This window comes from Bufo gargarizans, chromosome 6 (assembly GCF_014858855.1).
Source record: "Bufo gargarizans isolate SCDJY-AF-19 chromosome 6, ASM1485885v1, whole genome shotgun sequence".
In the NCBI taxonomy this organism is placed as follows: domain Eukaryota; kingdom Metazoa; phylum Chordata; class Amphibia; order Anura; family Bufonidae; genus Bufo; species Bufo gargarizans.
In genome coordinates this window covers 152,250,812-152,270,230 of record NC_058085.1, presented here as the reverse complement: position 1 = coordinate 152,270,230, position 19,419 = coordinate 152,250,812, and the positions used below count along the sequence as shown (strand labels likewise).

Sequence of the window (19,419 nt, the reverse complement as noted above, 5' to 3'; positions counted from 1 at the left end):
CAAAGTTCGCCGCGAAACGACCGCCGGGTAAACTGCAAGGCCATCTCTAATCATGAGAATACAGCATGGTAAATAGGAGAAGATGGCCTTGAATCTTTACAAATGGAAGTCTTTTCTATGGTTCTACCAAACATACAATTATACAATTAACATAGCAGAAAAAGAGAAAGGCAGATACTGTCCATGGAAGAATTTCTCAAGCTGTTTTTCCTGGTTTGTAGTAACGCAGATGATTTAATCTATGATGAAAGGAATGTTACAAGTTTGCTCCTTCTGCATATCACTTCATCATTTCTAGTTCCCAGAGCTCAGAAATACTACATTTGCTGACCCAATTATTGGTGGAGAAGATAGTGTGACATCTCCGTCCATTAAACCACACAGCTGACACTTTTAGCATATGAAGCCATTTTACAGCTCTAAAGAATATTAGTTCTATGTGTACTAGAAATCCAGATGTTATAAGGTCTGATAGGAACTGCTCCTGTTATCAGGCATCTTGTCTGCATATGATTACTATTCCGTGAGAATATACAAGCCAGTTAGCAGCTGCCAGAGTTTTCTAAGCTCGCTTCTCTGAAATGCGGGTTCACGAAAGATAGTAAAATAAAAATTACTTAAAGGGGTATTCTGGCTATGTTCAGTTATCTTCTATCCACAGGATGGTGATAACCATAAGATTAGTGGGGGTCCTACATACCAGTCCCTCACTAATCATAAGAATGGGGCCCTTATACCCTGCGGACCCCCCAAGATGAACAGAGTGGTCAGTGGGGTATGCGAGCGCCCACTCAATTATTTTCTATGAGATTTCCAGATACCTTTAATTGAGATGCCTTTAATTGATGTGGGCATGTACTGATATTTATTATGATGATGGAAGAATAGTGATACTCTGTTTATACCCCACTTGCTGCTTAGGCCTGCAGGAATGGAATGGGTATCACCCACTGCCCCAGCAGTTTTATAAAAGTTTCAGTTTTGTAATACATTGAATAATTTGATAAAGTTAAAGGGGTTGGCCCATCGCAGACATTGGTGGCATATCGCCAGAGGTGGGACCGGCACCTATCTGTAGGATGAGAATCCAAAAGTGAAGAAGAGCGCAGGCGCATGCAGGATGTGCTCTCCATTCGCTTCAATGGGAGTTCTGAAAGCAAAACAAGCACGCTTGACTATTTCCAGAACTCCTGTAGAAGTGAATGAACAGTGCGTTGTGCATGCGCGGCCACCCCTCCATTCACCTCTACAGGAGTTCTTGAAATATCCGAGACGGCGCTCAGCTATTTTTTACGCTCCTATATAGGTATCAGGGCCAGGAGTAGGGTTACTAGGAGGTGACCTTTTCCTTTGCCTATCGTTGAGGCCTAGTGGCTTACCCTTTCCCTCCTGGTTGTTAGTTTGGCGTTTCCTCCTATACCTCATCTGTGACAATATGTAAATGATAAGTTATGTGCACCCTTGATCATCCTACTTCCTCTGGCAACCAGTCCCTCTCCTCCTTGATTGACAGGGCCAAGCAAGATGACTATGTAGGAACCTGACATTGCCAATCAAGGAAAGGCCAAAAAGGAGGGGCTGGCAGAGGAAGCAGGGGAAGCAAGGGTGCAAGAGATGGTTTGACCCTCTCAGTGCATTTAAGTGCTCATTTATAGGTTAAAGGTGATTTTTTTCCTCCTGAATTAAGACAGGCATCATTACATTCAACTGAGCTAGCCCTACAGGGCGTTGTGCGTAGTTTATCGGTGTATTTTCTGGAAACCGAGTTCCTTTAAGATCCTGAAAGACTAAAAGGCCCCTTCATGGGCCAATTTTGAAGACGATTGTGGGGAAGGAAGTGTTCCTTCCTGGCAAGCTCCTGCTAGTCAGTGGAGGAGACCACTGCATTTACATGAAGCGATCTCCTCCATAGTATGGGGAGAAGCGATTGCTACTTCCAACGACAAATTTTGTGACCTCATGAATGATGTGATTACCCAATGAACAAGCAACACCTGATGAATGCTCAAAACCGTCAGATAATCACTAACAAGCTTTCCTATCAATTCTTGTTAGTGATTACATTGACCGATTCTCAGCCAGATAAAGGAGAAAGCAGTGTTTGCACTGTAGTAGCCCACTGAAATAATACAGAATTTTGTAGATGAGCCGATGTGATTTGTGCTTAAAAAATACATTCAGTGCCACCTTAACTAGATGCAGACATTACTTGCTCAGAAGGTGCAAATGATAAAAGACCGAACCTGATACCATCCCAGACATCCTCTCATTTGCATGAAACAGCTGTCAATAACCCAGAGGCAGCCATTCATGAATTCTATGCTGGCAGCTTACACTGGATATCTTTCCTCTGATTCATTCCAGACCACCTGCTAATTTTTCATATGGCAAGACTCAGGCACGATATTGGACAGTTTTTAGAGCCAGTTATGAGACATGACTCATACCAAATATTTTCAACAGGTGTCTTAGTATTGTATGTATTGGCCTGGATTACAGTGGTGCCAACAAGCAGAAGCTAATGAGATCAGGATCATATTACTGCTGCCTTCCATCTCTCTTTCACTTTCTATGACACAATTAGGCGTATCACCTATAGACGGGGCCAGTATTTCTGAGAAACCAATAATGATGCTGTTGCATATGTGTGAGATAAAGGATGATAACTTAACATAAAAAATAACAGACATATACAATGGGTATTTTTAGATATATAAAAAACAGGGGGCCACTAAATCACCAACATGTTGTTATGCAGGTAGGCCCCAAAGCTAATGTTAGGATCCCTTAAAGGCAATCTGTCATGTTTGAACATGGTGCTTGAGCTGCAGATAGCATATTGATGCTGAGTAAATTGACATATACACTCACCTAAAGAATTATTAGGAACACCTGTTCTATTTCTCATTAATGCGATTATCTAGTCAACCAATCACATGGCAGTTGCTTCAATGCATGTAGGGTTGTGGTCCTGGTCAAGACAATCTCCTGAACTCCAAACTGAATGTCAGAATGGGAAAGAAAAGGTGATTTAAGCAATTTTGAGCTTGGCATGGTTGTTGGTGCCAGATGGGCCGATCTGAGTATTTCACAATCTGCTCAGTTTCTGGGATTTTCACGCACAACCATTTCTAGGGTTTACAAAGAATGGTGTGAAAAGGGAAAAACATCCAGTATGCGGCAGTCCTGTGGGCGAAAATGCCTTGTTATTGCTAGAGGTCAGAGGAGAATGGGCCGACTGATTCAAGCTGATAGAAGAGCAACGTTGACTGAAATAACCACTCGTTACAGCCGAGGTATGCAGCAAAGCATTTGTAAAGCCATAACACGCACAACCTTGAGGAGGATGGGCTACAACAGCAGAAGACCCCACCGGGTACCACTCATCTCCACTACAAATTGGAAAAAGAGGCTACAATTTGCACGAGCTCACCAAAATTGGACTGTTGAAGACTGGAAAAATGTTGCCTGGTCTGATGAGTCTCGATTTCTGTTGAGACATTCAAATGGTAGAGTCCGAATTTGGCGTAAACAGAATGAGAACATGTATCCATCATGCCTTGTTACCACTGTGCAGGCTGGTGGTGGTGGTGTAATGGTGTGGGGATGTTTTCTGGGCACACTTTAGGCCCCTTAGTGCCAATTGGCCATCGTTTAAATGCCACGGGCTACCTGAGCATTGTTTCTGACCATATCCATCCCTTTATGACCACCATGTACCCATCCTCTGATGGTTACTTCCAGCAGGATAATGCACCATGTCACAAAGCTCGAATCATTTCAAATTGGTTTCTTGAACATGACAATGAGTTCACTGTACTAAAATGGCCCCCACAGTCACCAGATCTCAACCCAATAGAGCATCTTTGGGATGTGGTGGAACAGGAGCTTCATGCCCTGGATGTGCATCCCTCAAATCTCCATCAACTGCAAGATGCTATCCTATCAATATGGGCCAACATTTCTAAAGAATGCCATCAGCACCTTGTTGAATCAATTCTACGTAGAATTAAGTCAGTTCTGAAGGCAAAGGGGGGTCCAACACCGTATTAGTATGGTGTTCCTGATAATTCTTAAGGTGAGTGTAGTTTTGTGGAGAAAAAAAATCAGCAAAGCGTGTAATTTACTATCTAAATTCCTCCTCATTCTGTGCTTTGAAGTCAAGGAGTCCACCTGAGGGAGTACACCATAACACACACATCTTCATCATGGCCACTACCACTTCCATGCTCTGCTCCAGCTCCTCAGGGGCTCTGCATACGACAGCTGTATCTACAGGGAATATAAAAAGGAGCCTCTGAGGATCTCCAAGTGACAACTTCAGATAATACAGGATGGCGGAGATCTACTGTTGTCACCTGATGTATGAATAAACTGTTGCTGTGCACCATTATGTCGGTAGACTCTTGATTCCTTATCTTATGTCTTCCTGCTCTCTGTCCTTCAATTTGTGTATCATCCTGTTGTCATCATCTTATGTAAAGCCTCTAATCTATGGCACATGAGCTGCCAAGTGAAGTTTCTCTAATAGGGCATATAGACCCTCCCTCCCCACAAATCTGGTTAACACGTTTTCTTCTCAGATATTTGTTTTTTCAGAAACTTTCCATGTGGAAGCGTAATAAATACGAGACAACTCATTCAGTCGGAGTTTCCGTAACCGATGGAAAGTCATTAGTTGACAGACTTCATAGGAGGTCTAATTTTTACGCAAGACCTACCCACTGTCTTTCCTCCTCATGTCAACCACACAGAGACCTTACTGAAGACATGCCTAGATGACAGCCTGATCTATTTAAGAACACCAAAAGCATTACTCAAATTTTAATTCATTAGGTCCCTTTGATACAGGCATACGCCACAACAGTGTGAAGACAGATGAGTGAGCTAAGAGGTAATGTATACATCATTTACATCACCTGTATGCTGAGAATGGAGAGAGCAGCACATTGCGATTGCCCCCCTGCCCTCTCCATTTATAGAATACTGTATTCTGCTGATGGAGTGGAAGGACAGCTGCCCTGCACTATTGTATGAGTACATCCTATGCAGAATAGGTATTGGTGCTATATTTGGGAGTAGCTGAAGATGCTGATCCATATCATATCAGTGAGCAGGGAAAATCCACAACTATTACAGAAGTTGTCCACACCAATCTATGTTCCTATATAGAATATAGCATAGCATTTTATTGTAAGACTAGATACTTTCCTGGTTTAAATTCCTCCCCATTATCCAGCACTCTACTTGCTGGAGGCCAATACATACTTAGGATTACTAACAGCAGAGATTTGGTACAATATTACTGTCTATACAATCCTTTAATATTCTGGTGGCATTGAACACCGCCATTTACCTGACAGACATAAAAAAAAAATCATTTTGGTAATGAAGTTAATATGGCATATAATGTGTAGTCACTAGCTGAAAAAGTAATCTTGTCCTTTCAATTATGTTTTAAGAAAATATTAGAGAATAACATAAAAAAAGAAGCAGATTACTTTGGATTCACTCGTGTTAATTTCTGGAGTGATCTGGACAGATTGGAGGACTGTTAAGACTTAAGCTGGCCATAAACATTATACTTTTGTCAACCGATCCCACCAAGAAAGCCTGGTTTGGACATCACACTTATGTGTGTGGAGAGCTTTTTATTCTCCCCTGACAGATATCATCAGGGGAGATGAGGATCAGGCTGAACTGTCTGGCAGTGACTCTCCCCATAGCATACATAGACACATTTGACCTAGCTCAACGTGTATGGTGAAGCCGTTAGGGAGATTGGAGAGATAGCTGTCGCTGAACAATCGTTAGGTCAACAGCTATCGAACGTGTATAGCAGTCTTAAGTTAAATTCTCTGCCGATTCCTCAAAAATTAGTCATGAATAGTATGAACTATCTTGGACATTTATGGCATATCGCTAGGATTTGCCATCAATATTAGACAGGTGCAGGTCTCACCTCTGGAACCTGCTCTTCTCTCTAGAACCGAGCCCCAAAGTGAAGGGGAAGCAGCCATGCAAGTGCGTCCATTTTTTATTCACCGCTATGGAAGCCAGTGCTCGGCAGTGCCATAACGGTCAATGGAGATGTGGTGGAGCTTACGTGGCTTGCTCTCCATTCACCACTATGGAAGTTCTGAAAATAGCCAGGCACGCTCACTAGGCTATTTTCATAAGTTTCATAGCAGGGAAAGCAAGTGAAAGCTGAGCATGCACGGTGTGTTCTCCTTCACTTTGGAGGCCCTGTTCTGCAGATGGGGCAGGTGCCGAACATGAGACTCACATCTATCTGACACGATCCTAGCAATATGCCATTAATGTCCCAGATGAGTATACCTCTTTAAGACCAGATTTATCACAGTGGCTCATGAAAAATTTGGTGCATGGATAGACACTGTCTAACTTTACCCCACCTATTTATTGGCGACTTATACACTAGAATTGTCTGCTTTCACCCCCCTTTTCCACAAAGGCATGTCCCCTTGATGAACAAGGCACAGTTGATTTTTTTTTTTTAAACTAGATGCGCCACACTGCACCAAATTTTGGCGCAGTTCATGACAAGGGCTAGGTGCACTCACATTCATAAGTGTGGGCCAGTGCATTCAATGAATGGCTTCCAGATTGCCCTAAATAATTTGGAAAGGAAAAAGACACCATGGTGAATGAGATTTCTGCCCTAGAGCTCTGATGTACATCTCGATCACTATGCAGCCAAGGAAAGCAATTCCAATAACTTAAGACAATAACCAGACCATATACATATCTTAAGAATATGTGCTAAGTATTAAGAAGGAAACATGATCACTCACCTGACGGTAAGTGGAAATGATGATCTCTCGTAAGTGATAATGCATAGGAGTCATGGTTTCACTAACAGTGTCAAGTGCCATATCAACTTCTTTCTTCATTTTGTGTCCATCTGGCAGCAACTGAACAATCTTCATCACTACCTGAAACATGAGTTACACATATAAATCAGTCAATACTGCAGGACAATTTCTTCATTTATAATGGGCGAAGCAAATGAATCACCCATCTGTCTTCCGCTAAACGCCCCACCAGAGTAATAATTTCTGAATGCTCATTATAAAAGGTGGCTGGAGCCCACATTTATTATTTCATTTTCTTTTTGTAAGCAGGCTAATTTACATTGCTTATAGTACAATTTACTTACACTTAAATAGACTTCCATTATTTGTATGATTAATTTATGCTCATAGATGGAATCAGCGTCAAGTCCAATAAAAAACAAAAACTCTGCAAGTAAAAACTGCACATGGTTTCCCTCTAGTGGTGATAAATGTGCAATAATGACCATACACAACAACATTCTACAGAACACCATGGGGTTGAATTTTTTAAACCAAACTGGACCTGATAAAGTCAGGAAGGTTATGATGTTTAACATTGGGTCTTTTCAGGCTCATTTAAATGGTCACGTGACCATGGATGGTTTCATGACAGCCCTTTCCTGACAAAATATACCAATTTGTCTGACAATACCAGTTTAATTTCAAGAAGATGGGGATAAGATATTGAACACGCATGCACTGAGATATCCCTGGAGTTCCAGGCCATCTATATAGCAGCATATGTGGCCATTGTCAACCGACTAAAAAACACAAATGCTTTCTGACCGTATCAAAATTCACAGAAGCTCAAGACAACTAGGTTACATTAGCTGCCTAAGGGGGACAATGATATGCGTAAAGGGGTTTTCGAGGTCACTAAATTGATGACTTATTCTTAGGATAGGCCATCAATATCAAATCGTGGTGGTCCAACTCAGCACGTGTGCTAATGAGATGTTTGAAGTGACCTCGGCACTTGGGCAAGCACTGCAGTCTCTTCATTATTAACACTGCATGCCATCCACTTAGTAGTACCTCTGCAAGGTACTGCAGCATCGTCCCATTCTCACGAGTGGAACAAAGCTGCAATCCCTCGCACAGTCGCTATTAAGTAGACAACTTGCAGCGTACAATGGAAATGCTTCAATACTTGCCCATGTTTGGTCCATCAACCTGAAAATGAAGATCATTTTTTTTAAATGGTTGAATATGGAGAGGGGGGTAGGGGAGTGGAGTAAAGCTATGGGAATTGTATTAAAATATATGTTTTGTGCTAGTGGACAATATATTTATGTGACATTGTATGATAAGTTATAGCAAAATAAAAAAAATGCAAAATTACATGATAATTATTGTAAAGCTTGGACCATGTGGGCAGCACCATGGGTCAGCGGTTGGCACTGCTACTTTCCACGGCTAGGGTTCTGGACTGGATCCAATAAAGGACAATATGTTCTGTTTTCGTGGGTCTCCTCTGATAAATTTTAGAATGTGAGCCCTAATGAGACCTGTACTAATAGGTGACAATCTGTATATGAATAAAAGTATAGTAATAATAACAATTGACTCTCTTCCTGACTCAAGTGCTTGACTTTAGCCTCAACTATTTTTTGGAGGTATATAGGCTATTATGAACCCAGAATAGATTTTCTTAAAAATAAAAATAAAAAACACACCAGATGCAGCTATCATTTTTCAATAAATCTAATAGGCACATTAGACACAGGTTCTAATTTTTATTTATTTTTTACTTGTAGCATATATATGGTAAGCCAGAAAATCATGTTTTATGCAAGCACTTTACCTAACCATTCATGTGGAAAAGAATAAAAATGTAAGCATATACCCTCACAATAAATTAAAAATAACTGTTGGAATTAAATGGAGCAAAAACAAAAAGTTGAGTATCCACCTTCAACTTTAGGCCAAATGGAAACCTTATGCAAGAGTGTGTTCAATTTTATCAAATCTTTTCACAAAATACCGTACCTGTAGCTATGCAAGGGCACATATATGTCATGGAACCAAGTGGTTGGGAGGCTGGTAACAGCTACTTCAGGCTTGTAATGAAAACATTGGGGGAAGCCCAGAGGATATTGGTGGACACCATTTCCCTTACATAAGCTAGAAAAGTGAAGCACATCTTGTGTGTTTAACTGCTACTTCCTGTAATGAGTCTGTGGGAGGTCCTGCTGCGGCATGCCACACATCTCCACGTGGGAGTATTCTACAGCAACAAATAGTACCTGGCATTGGATCAAGCTAAATAACATAAGATTGTAAGCTGTGGATTAGACCCTGCGGCAAGATGACATGGAAGCCTCAAGCACACATTCTTCACCTTGTGGGTGGCATGAAGAGGTTTGGCAGGAATGAGAATAACCCATAAAAAAAATATAAGGTAATGCCTTGCTTAACAATTATGAATGAGTTCATGACCGCCATTTGTCACTTGACGTGACATACTAACCAAGTCTGCTTAAATTGTATTACTTACTTTTTTCTTAAAACAAACAGTAAAAAAGCATACTTTTAGAACTAAAAATCATCCTCCTTCATGTAGTATACAATTCAGCCGTCTTATCATACAATGCCTAACTGCATTGAGATTGTATTGGTCAAAGGCCAGCTAGATCCAAGAGTACTTCCTTAGAGTTCTGCTTATGGAGATGGTTATACTTTTATACATCTTCCGATAGTGATTAACTATGAGTACTGATTAGGGAGGTCAGACCAGTCGTGGAACTGCGCTCCGGATTACCAAGAGTAAAGGCATGATCCAGGAGGTGGGTAATATAAAATATAACGTTTAATGATAGTGCAGATAAAACACAAAAAAAATCCTAGATAAAGTGTGCAATAACAAACCTTGGGATAGAGGGTGTAAAAAAAACCTAAATTATACCTAAGTATCTATCCCAAATGAAGATACATAAATACACTGAAAAAGTGCACGGCGGCACCAGTAACCAATATGTCCTACCGGTACCACGAGACAGGATACGGATCCTTCACCACCGACTAAACTCCGATCGAGGCTTCTCCATTCATGTAGAAAAATGAAGAAGTGATGTCAGGCAGTGATACACAATTGTGCGGGGTCCCTGTACAGGCCCTATGGCTGACTGACAAAAATGACCCTAATACTAGATGTAGGTAGCAGCCTAACCACAGGGCACTCGTCCTTACAAGGACGACCCTGTCCGGAACCTGTCCCTTAAAATCTATATGCTATATGTCCCTAAAGAATCTAGAAAACACTCCCGGGAGTGTTCCGGGCGGGGTCGTCCTTGTAAGGACGAGTGCCCTGTGGTTAAGCTGCTACCTACATCTAGTATTAGGGTCATTTTTGTCAGTCAGCCATAGGGCCTGTACAGGGACCCCGCACAATTGTGTATCACTGCCTGACATCACTTCTTCATTTTTCTACATGTATGGAGAAGCCTCGATCGGAGTTTAGTCGGTGGTGAAGGATCCGTATCCGGTCTCGTGGTACCGGTAGGACATATTGGTTACTGGTGCCGCCGTGCACTTTTTCAGTGTATTTATGTATCTTCATTTGGGATAGATACTTAGGTATAATGTAGGTTTTTTTTACACCCTCTATCCCAAGGTTTGTTATTGCACACTTTATCTAGGATTTTTTTTGTATTTTATCTGCATTATCATTTTATCTGCGTTATATTTTATATTACCCACCTCCTGAATCACATCTTCTGATAGGTTAAGGAGATGAGATGTCATTTGTAGGTCTATGAGAAAGGAGCCACACCAATTTCTAGCATAAGCGGTTGTCCGCTCTTATAAAGTGACGGCATTTCATGACTAAGATATATCACCTCCTGATTAGGGTGGGGTTACAACCTTGGAGAACCTCAATGATCCTGAGAATGAATGGTTTGCAGTGCTGGATTAGCACTGCCTCCCCTTCTAAGTTTTTTCTGCACAGTACCGTTCCCGACCACCCGATGTGCTGGGGAAACTGCAGTGCATTCCAATTGAAGTAGAAAACAATGAAATGGTACACAATGCCATACCAGCCCAACTGCCCCTACATTCTCTGTGGGGATACCGGAGATTGTAGAGATCTTACCCTACCGATATATCAGTACATTATAAGATGTGCATTCTCCTGTAAGGGGAATGTATCCACCATGTTTTTAACTACGGTAATTAATATTAGATACTGACACACATTCTTTTTTACTATTCAGTTTTTATTTTCTGACTTCCATTTGTTAATTTACTTTACTGGAAGCACCATGACAGCAACCAGCTATGCACATACACAGTATACGGAATTGTGTAGTTTCAATGTCTGTTTCAGGCGCCGGAGCTACTGCAAACAGCTAATCAGCAGCGGTACCAGGAGACGGACTCGTACCAATCTGATATTGATGGCTTATCCTAAGAATAGGCAAATCAATATTTAAAAACTGGACAACCCTTTTAAGGCCCCCATACACATTAGACTGCCATTGGCTGACCTCACCATTTTTGCCAGGATCCAGCCGACAATCTGATGTCCATAGGGAGCTCACAAGTCTCCCCCAACAGATGATGTTGGAGTAGAGAAAGACTGGGAACTTTAATATTTAACACTAATCGTTTTTGTTCTTCCCGGAGATAAGCCGGTATTAGAGGTATCTAGCAGTGGCTCTCTCCTCCTTATCCTCCTCCCTCAGCCAAGAAGCATGTGTATGGTGGAGCTGGGAGAGATTGTTGACTTACAGATATTGAAGGAGTCAGTGAAAACTGTAAGATTTCAAGATTTTATAATACAGGTAATAACACGGGTAATTAAAAAAAATAATCTTTAGAAATGTTTTTAACATAAAACTTTATTTAAACAACATTACTGGATTACCAGTGTGTACCATTCAGCCCAGTGGGTCTTTTATACTGATTATTTCATTAGATTCCAATGGTCCAAAGATGTCTATGCTAAAAGCTGCAGAGCCATTGCACTCAGAAGACCCTTTTATCAGTATTGCAGACACCTTTTATTCTGGAAATCAGAAGAGGTCCCAGACCACGGATACTGCCATCACACATAATTTTCTAACTGGCACATTCAATATTGACTGTTCAACAGTGATGTATCACCCACATTCTACTTAATGTAAACTCAAGGGCTCGCATCCCTCTTCAGACTTTCTACAAAGTTTGGCATTTGTGTATACATATACAAGGTGTTGCAGGACATGAAGGTGCTATAAAAATAAAAAATAAATTGTGGTTTTCATTTACATTTCATGTACATGTAGGATGAAGAATTGTTTAGCCGACAGCTGTTCTACTAAACTCCCATGCCTGTTCACTTTGGCCATGCATTACAGGTTTTTTTTAGAGAAAAAAATGAGATAAATGGCTGCTAGACTTCTGCTTAGGTCTTGTGGAAAAAGACCCTTGTTCTTCCATCAAGACACATTACATTGTAGGTGGATACTGTTAAAATTGTCAGGATCCTCTAACAAATATGGCCAAATTTAGAAACAGAATCTGCTCTTGCTTTCTGGAAACTGTCAACAAGTTTTCTAAATGGTAATCCGGTATATGGATGTTCATGTGTTATTGTTATTGTGTTGTGAAAATGCTAAATCATAATAAAAATATTTATTAAAAAAGTGTCCAAACAGAATCTGTAATTGTTGGCCAAACCCAATGACCATGAGCATGAGGATGTCAAATTTGTCCCCTAACTGCAGTAGAAAGTAGGCTTTGTAATAATAAAACCTAAACTTTTAAATACTTATAAGTTACGCAACTTTCTAATATACACTGTGGTTTCGATTCCTCACCATTTTAAAGCGATTGGTTTGCAATCAGCAAATGGGAATATTTTTCTTTACATTCAGATGCTGAGAATCTACGTAGACTTTTACTGCTAAAAGGTGCCATACACCACAGTTTAAGGATGAGCGAATCAATTCTACTGGTTTGGAATTTGTCCTGAATTTTCTTAAAAAGCTCGGATTCAAACAAACCCAAATTGTTTGCGATTTGTTTTGGAATAATCAGTGAGAGAAAGGAGAAAGAGCCTAGCAATGCTACTCTGGGTTTCTGGAAAAGATATTAAAATTTGATTTCTTAAGCTTATCTTATGTCAGCAGATGTAAGATATACTAATGTTGACTGGCTTACGATACTCCTCATGCATACTAAGTGCCCTACATAAGGAGAAATAGTACCACAACCAAGGCCTCTCAGGCAGCCAAGCAAAGTTTCTTTACTCAACTGTGCTAAAGGGTAGTTACCAAGAAAGAGTTGGGTTCCTATATTTTTATTTTTTTAGGAAAGGAGACTAGCTTACACGTCTCTCTTCCAGAGAAGCATTATGTGGGGATGCAAGCACTGCAAACACCTCCCCCTAAATTCACATGCATGCTCAACATGCCCAACCCAACCCTACTTTCTACTGCAGTTAGGGGACAAATTTGACATCCTCATGCATATGGTCATTAGGTTTGGCCAACAATTATAAATTCTGTATGGAAACTTTTTTTTTATAAATATTTTTATTATAATTTTGCGTCTTCACAATACAATAACAATTTCAGCATGGTGGCATGAAACCATTAGTTAGAGCAAAAGATCAATATATAGTAGCAGAAATCTCAGGTTTTATACTGAAAAAAAAATGGTTTTGTTGAGGATCCCTAGGTGGTCAAGCATGACTGGGTGGCCTAGGGAAGTCGAAGTTCAAATTTGGATTTATCATGGGGGGGGTCTGCCAAAATAGATGTTAATTATTAATTGATCACATACCAGCTGATATGCCTCTAGACTTCACAAAGGTTGAGAGTATTTATCTTTTATGCACAATCATTTATTTAGCAGCAAGGGGAAAGTAATTTTCCTAGAGTCCGAGGGAGATTTTTTCAACCATTTTATTTAAAGGGCTTCACATGGCCTTTTCCATATGTGGCAGCCTGTGACTGAATACATGAAACTATTTGAATGATACCCCGAAATGACATAAGCTATACTAGTAGGGACAAGACACCACATATATTAAACCTTAAAAGAGGTCTCCAACAACAGTATGTTTTGTGTACTCCTGCTTGTCAAGTAATGTGGAGCCAAGATATGATTTCCATTTGGAGACACAGAAAAGCTGGGTAGAAGTAATGAGTTAGGCAAAACTACTCTAGCATGTGTGTATCCCAAGCAGTAACTTTCAAATGGGGTTACCGTAAAGAACAAGAAGTATTTTTTAAGGAACGTGGAAATAAAATGCTTGAGTTGGAGGTAGCAGAACAGCTCAGAGGAAGGTAATTCATGCCTGAAGTGAGAGGAAGTAAAAGATACCCGCAAGTGACAAAAGGTGGTAGATTCTAATAAGACCCTTTATTTGACTATTCTCTGAATGCCTCAGATGGTGACCCTACTTATATAATATTAGACAACCTCTTTAAAGTGGTGGTCCTTCTATTTCAAGCAATATGGACATCAAAAAGAGAAGGCTCCCCTATAACCTGTACAATAATTAGGAATAATAAAGAATATAACTACTAGGTAGGTATGAGTAATGAACTTGGATGACACACAGAAAAAATGCAATATGTTCACATACCACATGAACACCAATGTGATAATGATAACCACTATTCGAGGAAACCAACTCCCACTCATGCCAGCCCCAACAGCTTATATACACATAATAGCATTAGAAAAGCCAATACTGAGAGTTGTCTTACCTCAAATTCTCCTTTGGTATATTTGGCATCTGGAACACTTACAATTTCATCCTCACTAATTTCAGGAATGCTCTGCAATAAAGATAGAGAGGAATTTTGTGAAAGGCATCACACACTCTGGATCACTATTACACAATTATGTACACTAAGTCAGCTCCGTTCTCTGAACTACCATTATATTTTATTAACTAATCTAGTAAATGAAGTGGACATATCCTCATTTAACTGGAGATATAGATGGATGATGAATCTTAAAGGGATTCTGTCATGAGATTTTACCCCTATAACCTAAACATATGCTCATGTCCGGAGATATAATAAGAATCCTAAGCTGGCATTATTAAACTTCACTGTCGCTCTATTTGCACAAAAAACTGGTTTTTATAACCTGTCAATCACTCACTTAAGGTGCCCAAGGGGAGGTCCATTAATATAGGGTGCCCGGCCGCACCCCTCGCCGTCCGATGACCAGCGCCGCCTTCCTGGCTCAGCGCCGCCTCTGCAATCCTACCTGTCCCTCAGCCAGATCCTGCGCCTGCGCACTAGGCTCAGCCTGATGCGCTGCAGACTCCTGGCATCGGCTATGTTGAGCGACGTGCACATGCGCCGGCCTGATGCGCATGCACACTTCGCTCAACGAAGCCGCTGCCAAGAGTCTGCGACGCATCAGGCTGAGCCTAGTGCGCAGGCGCGGGATCTGGCAGAGGGACGGGTAGGATTGCGGAGGCGGCGCTGAGCTAGGAAGGCGGCGCTGGGCACCGAACGGCGAGGGGTGCAGCCGGGCACCCTATATTAATGGACCTCCCCTTGGGCACCTTAAGTGAGTGATTGACAGGTTATAAAAACCAGTTTTTTGTGAAAATAGAGCGACAGTGAAGTTTAATAATGCCAGCTTAGGATTCTTATTATATCTCCGGACAGGAGCATATGTTTAGGTTATAGGGGTAAAATCTCATGACAGAATCCCTTTAAGATTCATCATCTTAATAGACCCTGCCTATAGCAGGGTGTAAAACATGGAAGACATGGGGGTCTGGATTAACTTAGGCATCCTCTGCCACGACAATGCACCAGCGACTGCCAATGACTATGTGTGGACTGTGGCTCTGACAAATCCTTTAGCCCCTTAAGATGTTGCAGTCGCTATTGATTGTGGTATCTAAGGGATCAAATGGCTGGAATTGGAGCTAGCTCTGATCATAGGGAGACAAATCTACTGGCACAAATTGTTCGAGAGTGAGGAGATCTTCCAATAAAACAGAGCTGAAATCTGTGCGGTGGTGGCTACAGCCAAGATTAGGGGGCTGCCACTGTAGAAGGACAATGCAGATGCTCTTTAACTATGTCATTAACTGTGTTCAATATATTTTTCTATATTTTTCATGGTCATACTTAGAACTTCCCCCAAAAAAATATTATAGAAGTGGATGAGCGTAAAACGAATTACCAATCAGACTTTGTTTGCAAAAGCCTACAAGAAGATTTGAGCTTATTAATGATTCAATACGTACATTGAAGTGCCAGAGTGTCAGTAATGCAATGACCATTGCAGTCGTAGTCCTCCCTCTGCCCCCATGACAGTTGAATACAAAAGCTGAATTAGAGTCCTCAGCAAGAATGTTCTTCATAGCCTTAAGAATCATGTCAAAATCCTGCATGACAGAAAAGATGTAAAGTCATTACAAGGTACTGTCCAACAGACAGATGAATGGTTTTACAAAAAAAATGCACAAATGTTCTAAACAGTGGGGGAGATTTACTGATCAAAACCAACCAGAATTCTGGTGTAATTTGCACCAAAAATCTGGCGTACAAACTATGCACTACATTAATGAAGCGTTTTAGACATTGGTATTCACTCATCTGACAAGGGCTGTGGCTTATAAAAGGGGTGAACTATGAGAAAGGTGCATGAGAAGCAACATTGTGCACAAAAAACGGCACCAAAATTTTGGCACAAGATTCTGGCGTAAAGTAAGCCAGCTAATATTATAGGCAGTGTAAACCTAGACTAGACAGTCTAAAGGTGTGCCAGATGTATAATCCATCGTCAGCCAGAGTGTCTATTCTACATTTACACCATCAAAAAAATTAGACAGCATTAGTAAATCTGCCCCATAGAGTGAAAGTTTTCAGAGGATTCACGGTCATCACACATTGACTGCAGGAAACAAAATACTGCATTCCACTGATGGATTTTGGAGGCAACTGCTGTGAGAATGCTAATAATGATACATTGTTAAAGTATTGCTCTAACTTGCAAAGAAGGCATTTTCAGTAATTAGCAAACGTATCCAATTTCATACCTTTAGGTTAACTTCCCTCATAACACAATGCAATAAGATATATTTTTTTACTTTACATCATTAACCCCTTCAAGACCAGGTGATTTTCGTTTTTTATTTTTTACTCCTAGCCTTCCCAAAGCAAAAATGTTTTATATTTTTTTATATATATAACTGTATGAGGGCTTGCTTTCTGCGGGACAAGTTGCACTTTCTAATGGCATCATTTACGGTTGCATACAATGTAGTGGGAAGCAGAAAATAAATTCCAAATGGGGTGGAATTATAAAAAATAAAAAAACATACGTTTTGCTTTTACAGTGTTTCCTATGCAGTAAAATTATTTATTTGCATCCCCAATATTCTGACCCCATAACTTTTTTATTTTTTATGTATACAGAGTTGAGTACCGTACTTTTCATTGATACCATTTTTGGGGGCGTGTATGACTTTTTGATTACTTTTTATTCCATTTTTTGTGGTAGGTGAAGCAACCAAAAAATGGTGAATCAGCCAATTGTAAAAATGTTTCCGTTTTGCCATTTGCTATGAGATAAATAATTTTATATTTGAATACTATTTGTGATACCCTTGATATTTTTGTAATTGTTAATTTATTTTTATGTTCATTTTGGGGAAATGGGGGTGATGCAGGTTCTCTTATATATAATATTTTTAAACCTTTTTTTCTTTTTACACTTTTTAGCAGTTCCCATAGGGAACTATAACAAGCAATCATTAGCATTAGCAATCATTAGCATTGGAGCCTATGAGAAATACCCTATGTTCCTATGGAGCCCTGTCTCAGGCAGGTTCTCCATAGAAACTAGTGTGTGGCAGCCTCGTATCACTCAGGAATGCAGAGGATGCTGCACACACACTCTGGCTACCCCGATCCTTGCTAGGAAGAGCTAATGTACGGGTGAGAACACATGCTCCTGGTTTTTGACCTCTCAAATGCCGTGACATTAAATGTAGTAATACATAGACAGAAATAGAACACAGCGGCACTGCAAGCGACAGGTAAGAGCTCCGGTCCTTAGTACTGGCTAAAGTAACGGCAATGTAGCTAATCTGTTTCATATGTGGTGCTCAGCATAGAGACGGAAGGAGGTATCAATTGTAACAATGTAGCGAGGGTCAAAGAAGTATGCGGCACTCACCAAAGGCATATGAATCTGTGTCTTTTTATTCAGTCCTAAACATCGGACGAACAGGTGGGGTTATGAGGCGGACACGCTCCTGCAGATGAATGGCGGCTACGGCCGTTTCGCGCAATGTGTTGCGCTTCTTCTGGCCGCTGATCGTCAAGGCGCAATACTACGCCATATATAAGCGACGCCCATCAGCCGGCATCATGTGCAGCAGCTGTGCGCCGTCAGTAAGTGACGTAAAAACATATCCATGTGGTAGAGGGGGAAGGAGGAACATACCAAAATATAAACAGAAAAGCAAAAGTTAGGTTAACAGTTCCGGCAGCAGTAACTTGTCGTACAGGCAGAAGTCATTCCTATGGACAGCAATTTTAAATTAAAACAGCACAGATGTAGAGAGGACAGAATCCGAAGGGGTAAATCTCTAAAGGGGCCATGGGATCCATTTATGACACAACAAGCCCCCCGCTATAGCTATATTCTTAAATGCCCCACTCTTAAAGGAATACGGACATGTCATTCCTATCGTTTAATCCTGCAGCGCCGGTGGCTTTGGTACGGAGAATCCACCTTGCTTCCCTCTGCAGGAGTAGCCGGTGACGATCCCCTCCCCTAGGGATGGGTCAGACCTGTTCCACTCCCGCAAAGGAAAGACAACGGGGATGACCGTCATGCGTGTCCCTGACATGCTCGATAAGGCGGGGACATCCTCTACCTGAACGAATGGAATTCACATGCTCCCGTATCCGTTCAAAGAGCGGGCGAATGGTTTTACCGATGTAATACCTATTGCAAGGGCAAAACACGGCATACACAACGTATGGCGTGCGACATGTTATAAAGTCCCGTACCGCATGCTGGACCCCTCCTATCAGCAGCCATTTACTGCACGTGTTTAATGCGCAAAAGGAGCAATGTCCACATTTATAATTGCCCTCAGGTTTTTTACTGGTGAGCCATGTCTCCACCTTGGGTGTGCACAATACACTGTTCACCAATTTGTCCTTGAGGGTTGCGCATTTTTTAAAAGTAACCAATGGTCGCTGACTGGAGAGGTTACTTAAGGCCGGATCTCCCTTAAGAAGGTCCCAATTGTCATGTATTACACGCTTAATGATGTCTGCAGCTGGACTGTACTTAAAAGCAAAAGCGAAACGGGGTGGTTCAATGTTTCTATTCCTTTCCACCAGCAATGTGTTACGGTCTTACGTAGGGCTGCCGAAACTACCCCCGGCGGGTAACCCCGATCCATGAGTCGATGACTTAGCTCATTAGCTTGCCTGTGGAAGCCTTCCTCAGTATCATTAATCCTCCTAAGCCGGACGAATTGTCCGTATGGGACGGCTTTCTTAACTGAGGGTGGATGATAACTGGTCTGGTGAAGCAGCGAGTTAGTCGCAGTGGGCTTGCGAAAGCCCGTGGT

At 41.2% G+C, this 19,419-nt stretch overlaps 1 protein-coding gene across 3 annotated transcripts in view; it reads right to left on the bottom strand.

Annotated features, from left to right (window-relative positions):
- The window catches only part of PALD1 (phosphatase domain containing paladin 1), a 319,104-nt gene that overhangs the window by 100,236 nt on the left and 199,449 nt on the right, over positions 1-19,419 (bottom strand). For all 3 annotated transcript variants that reach the window (XM_044296577.1, XM_044296578.1, XM_044296579.1), the window contains 3 exons: positions 16,069-16,209; positions 14,558-14,629; positions 6,816-6,956 (listed from right to left, as the gene is read on the bottom strand). In XM_044296577.1, coding sequence (XP_044152512.1) covers positions 6,816-6,956; positions 14,558-14,629; positions 16,069-16,209 — 354 coding nt within the window. The remainder of the gene's footprint in view (positions 1-6,815; positions 6,957-14,557; positions 14,630-16,068; positions 16,210-19,419) is intronic.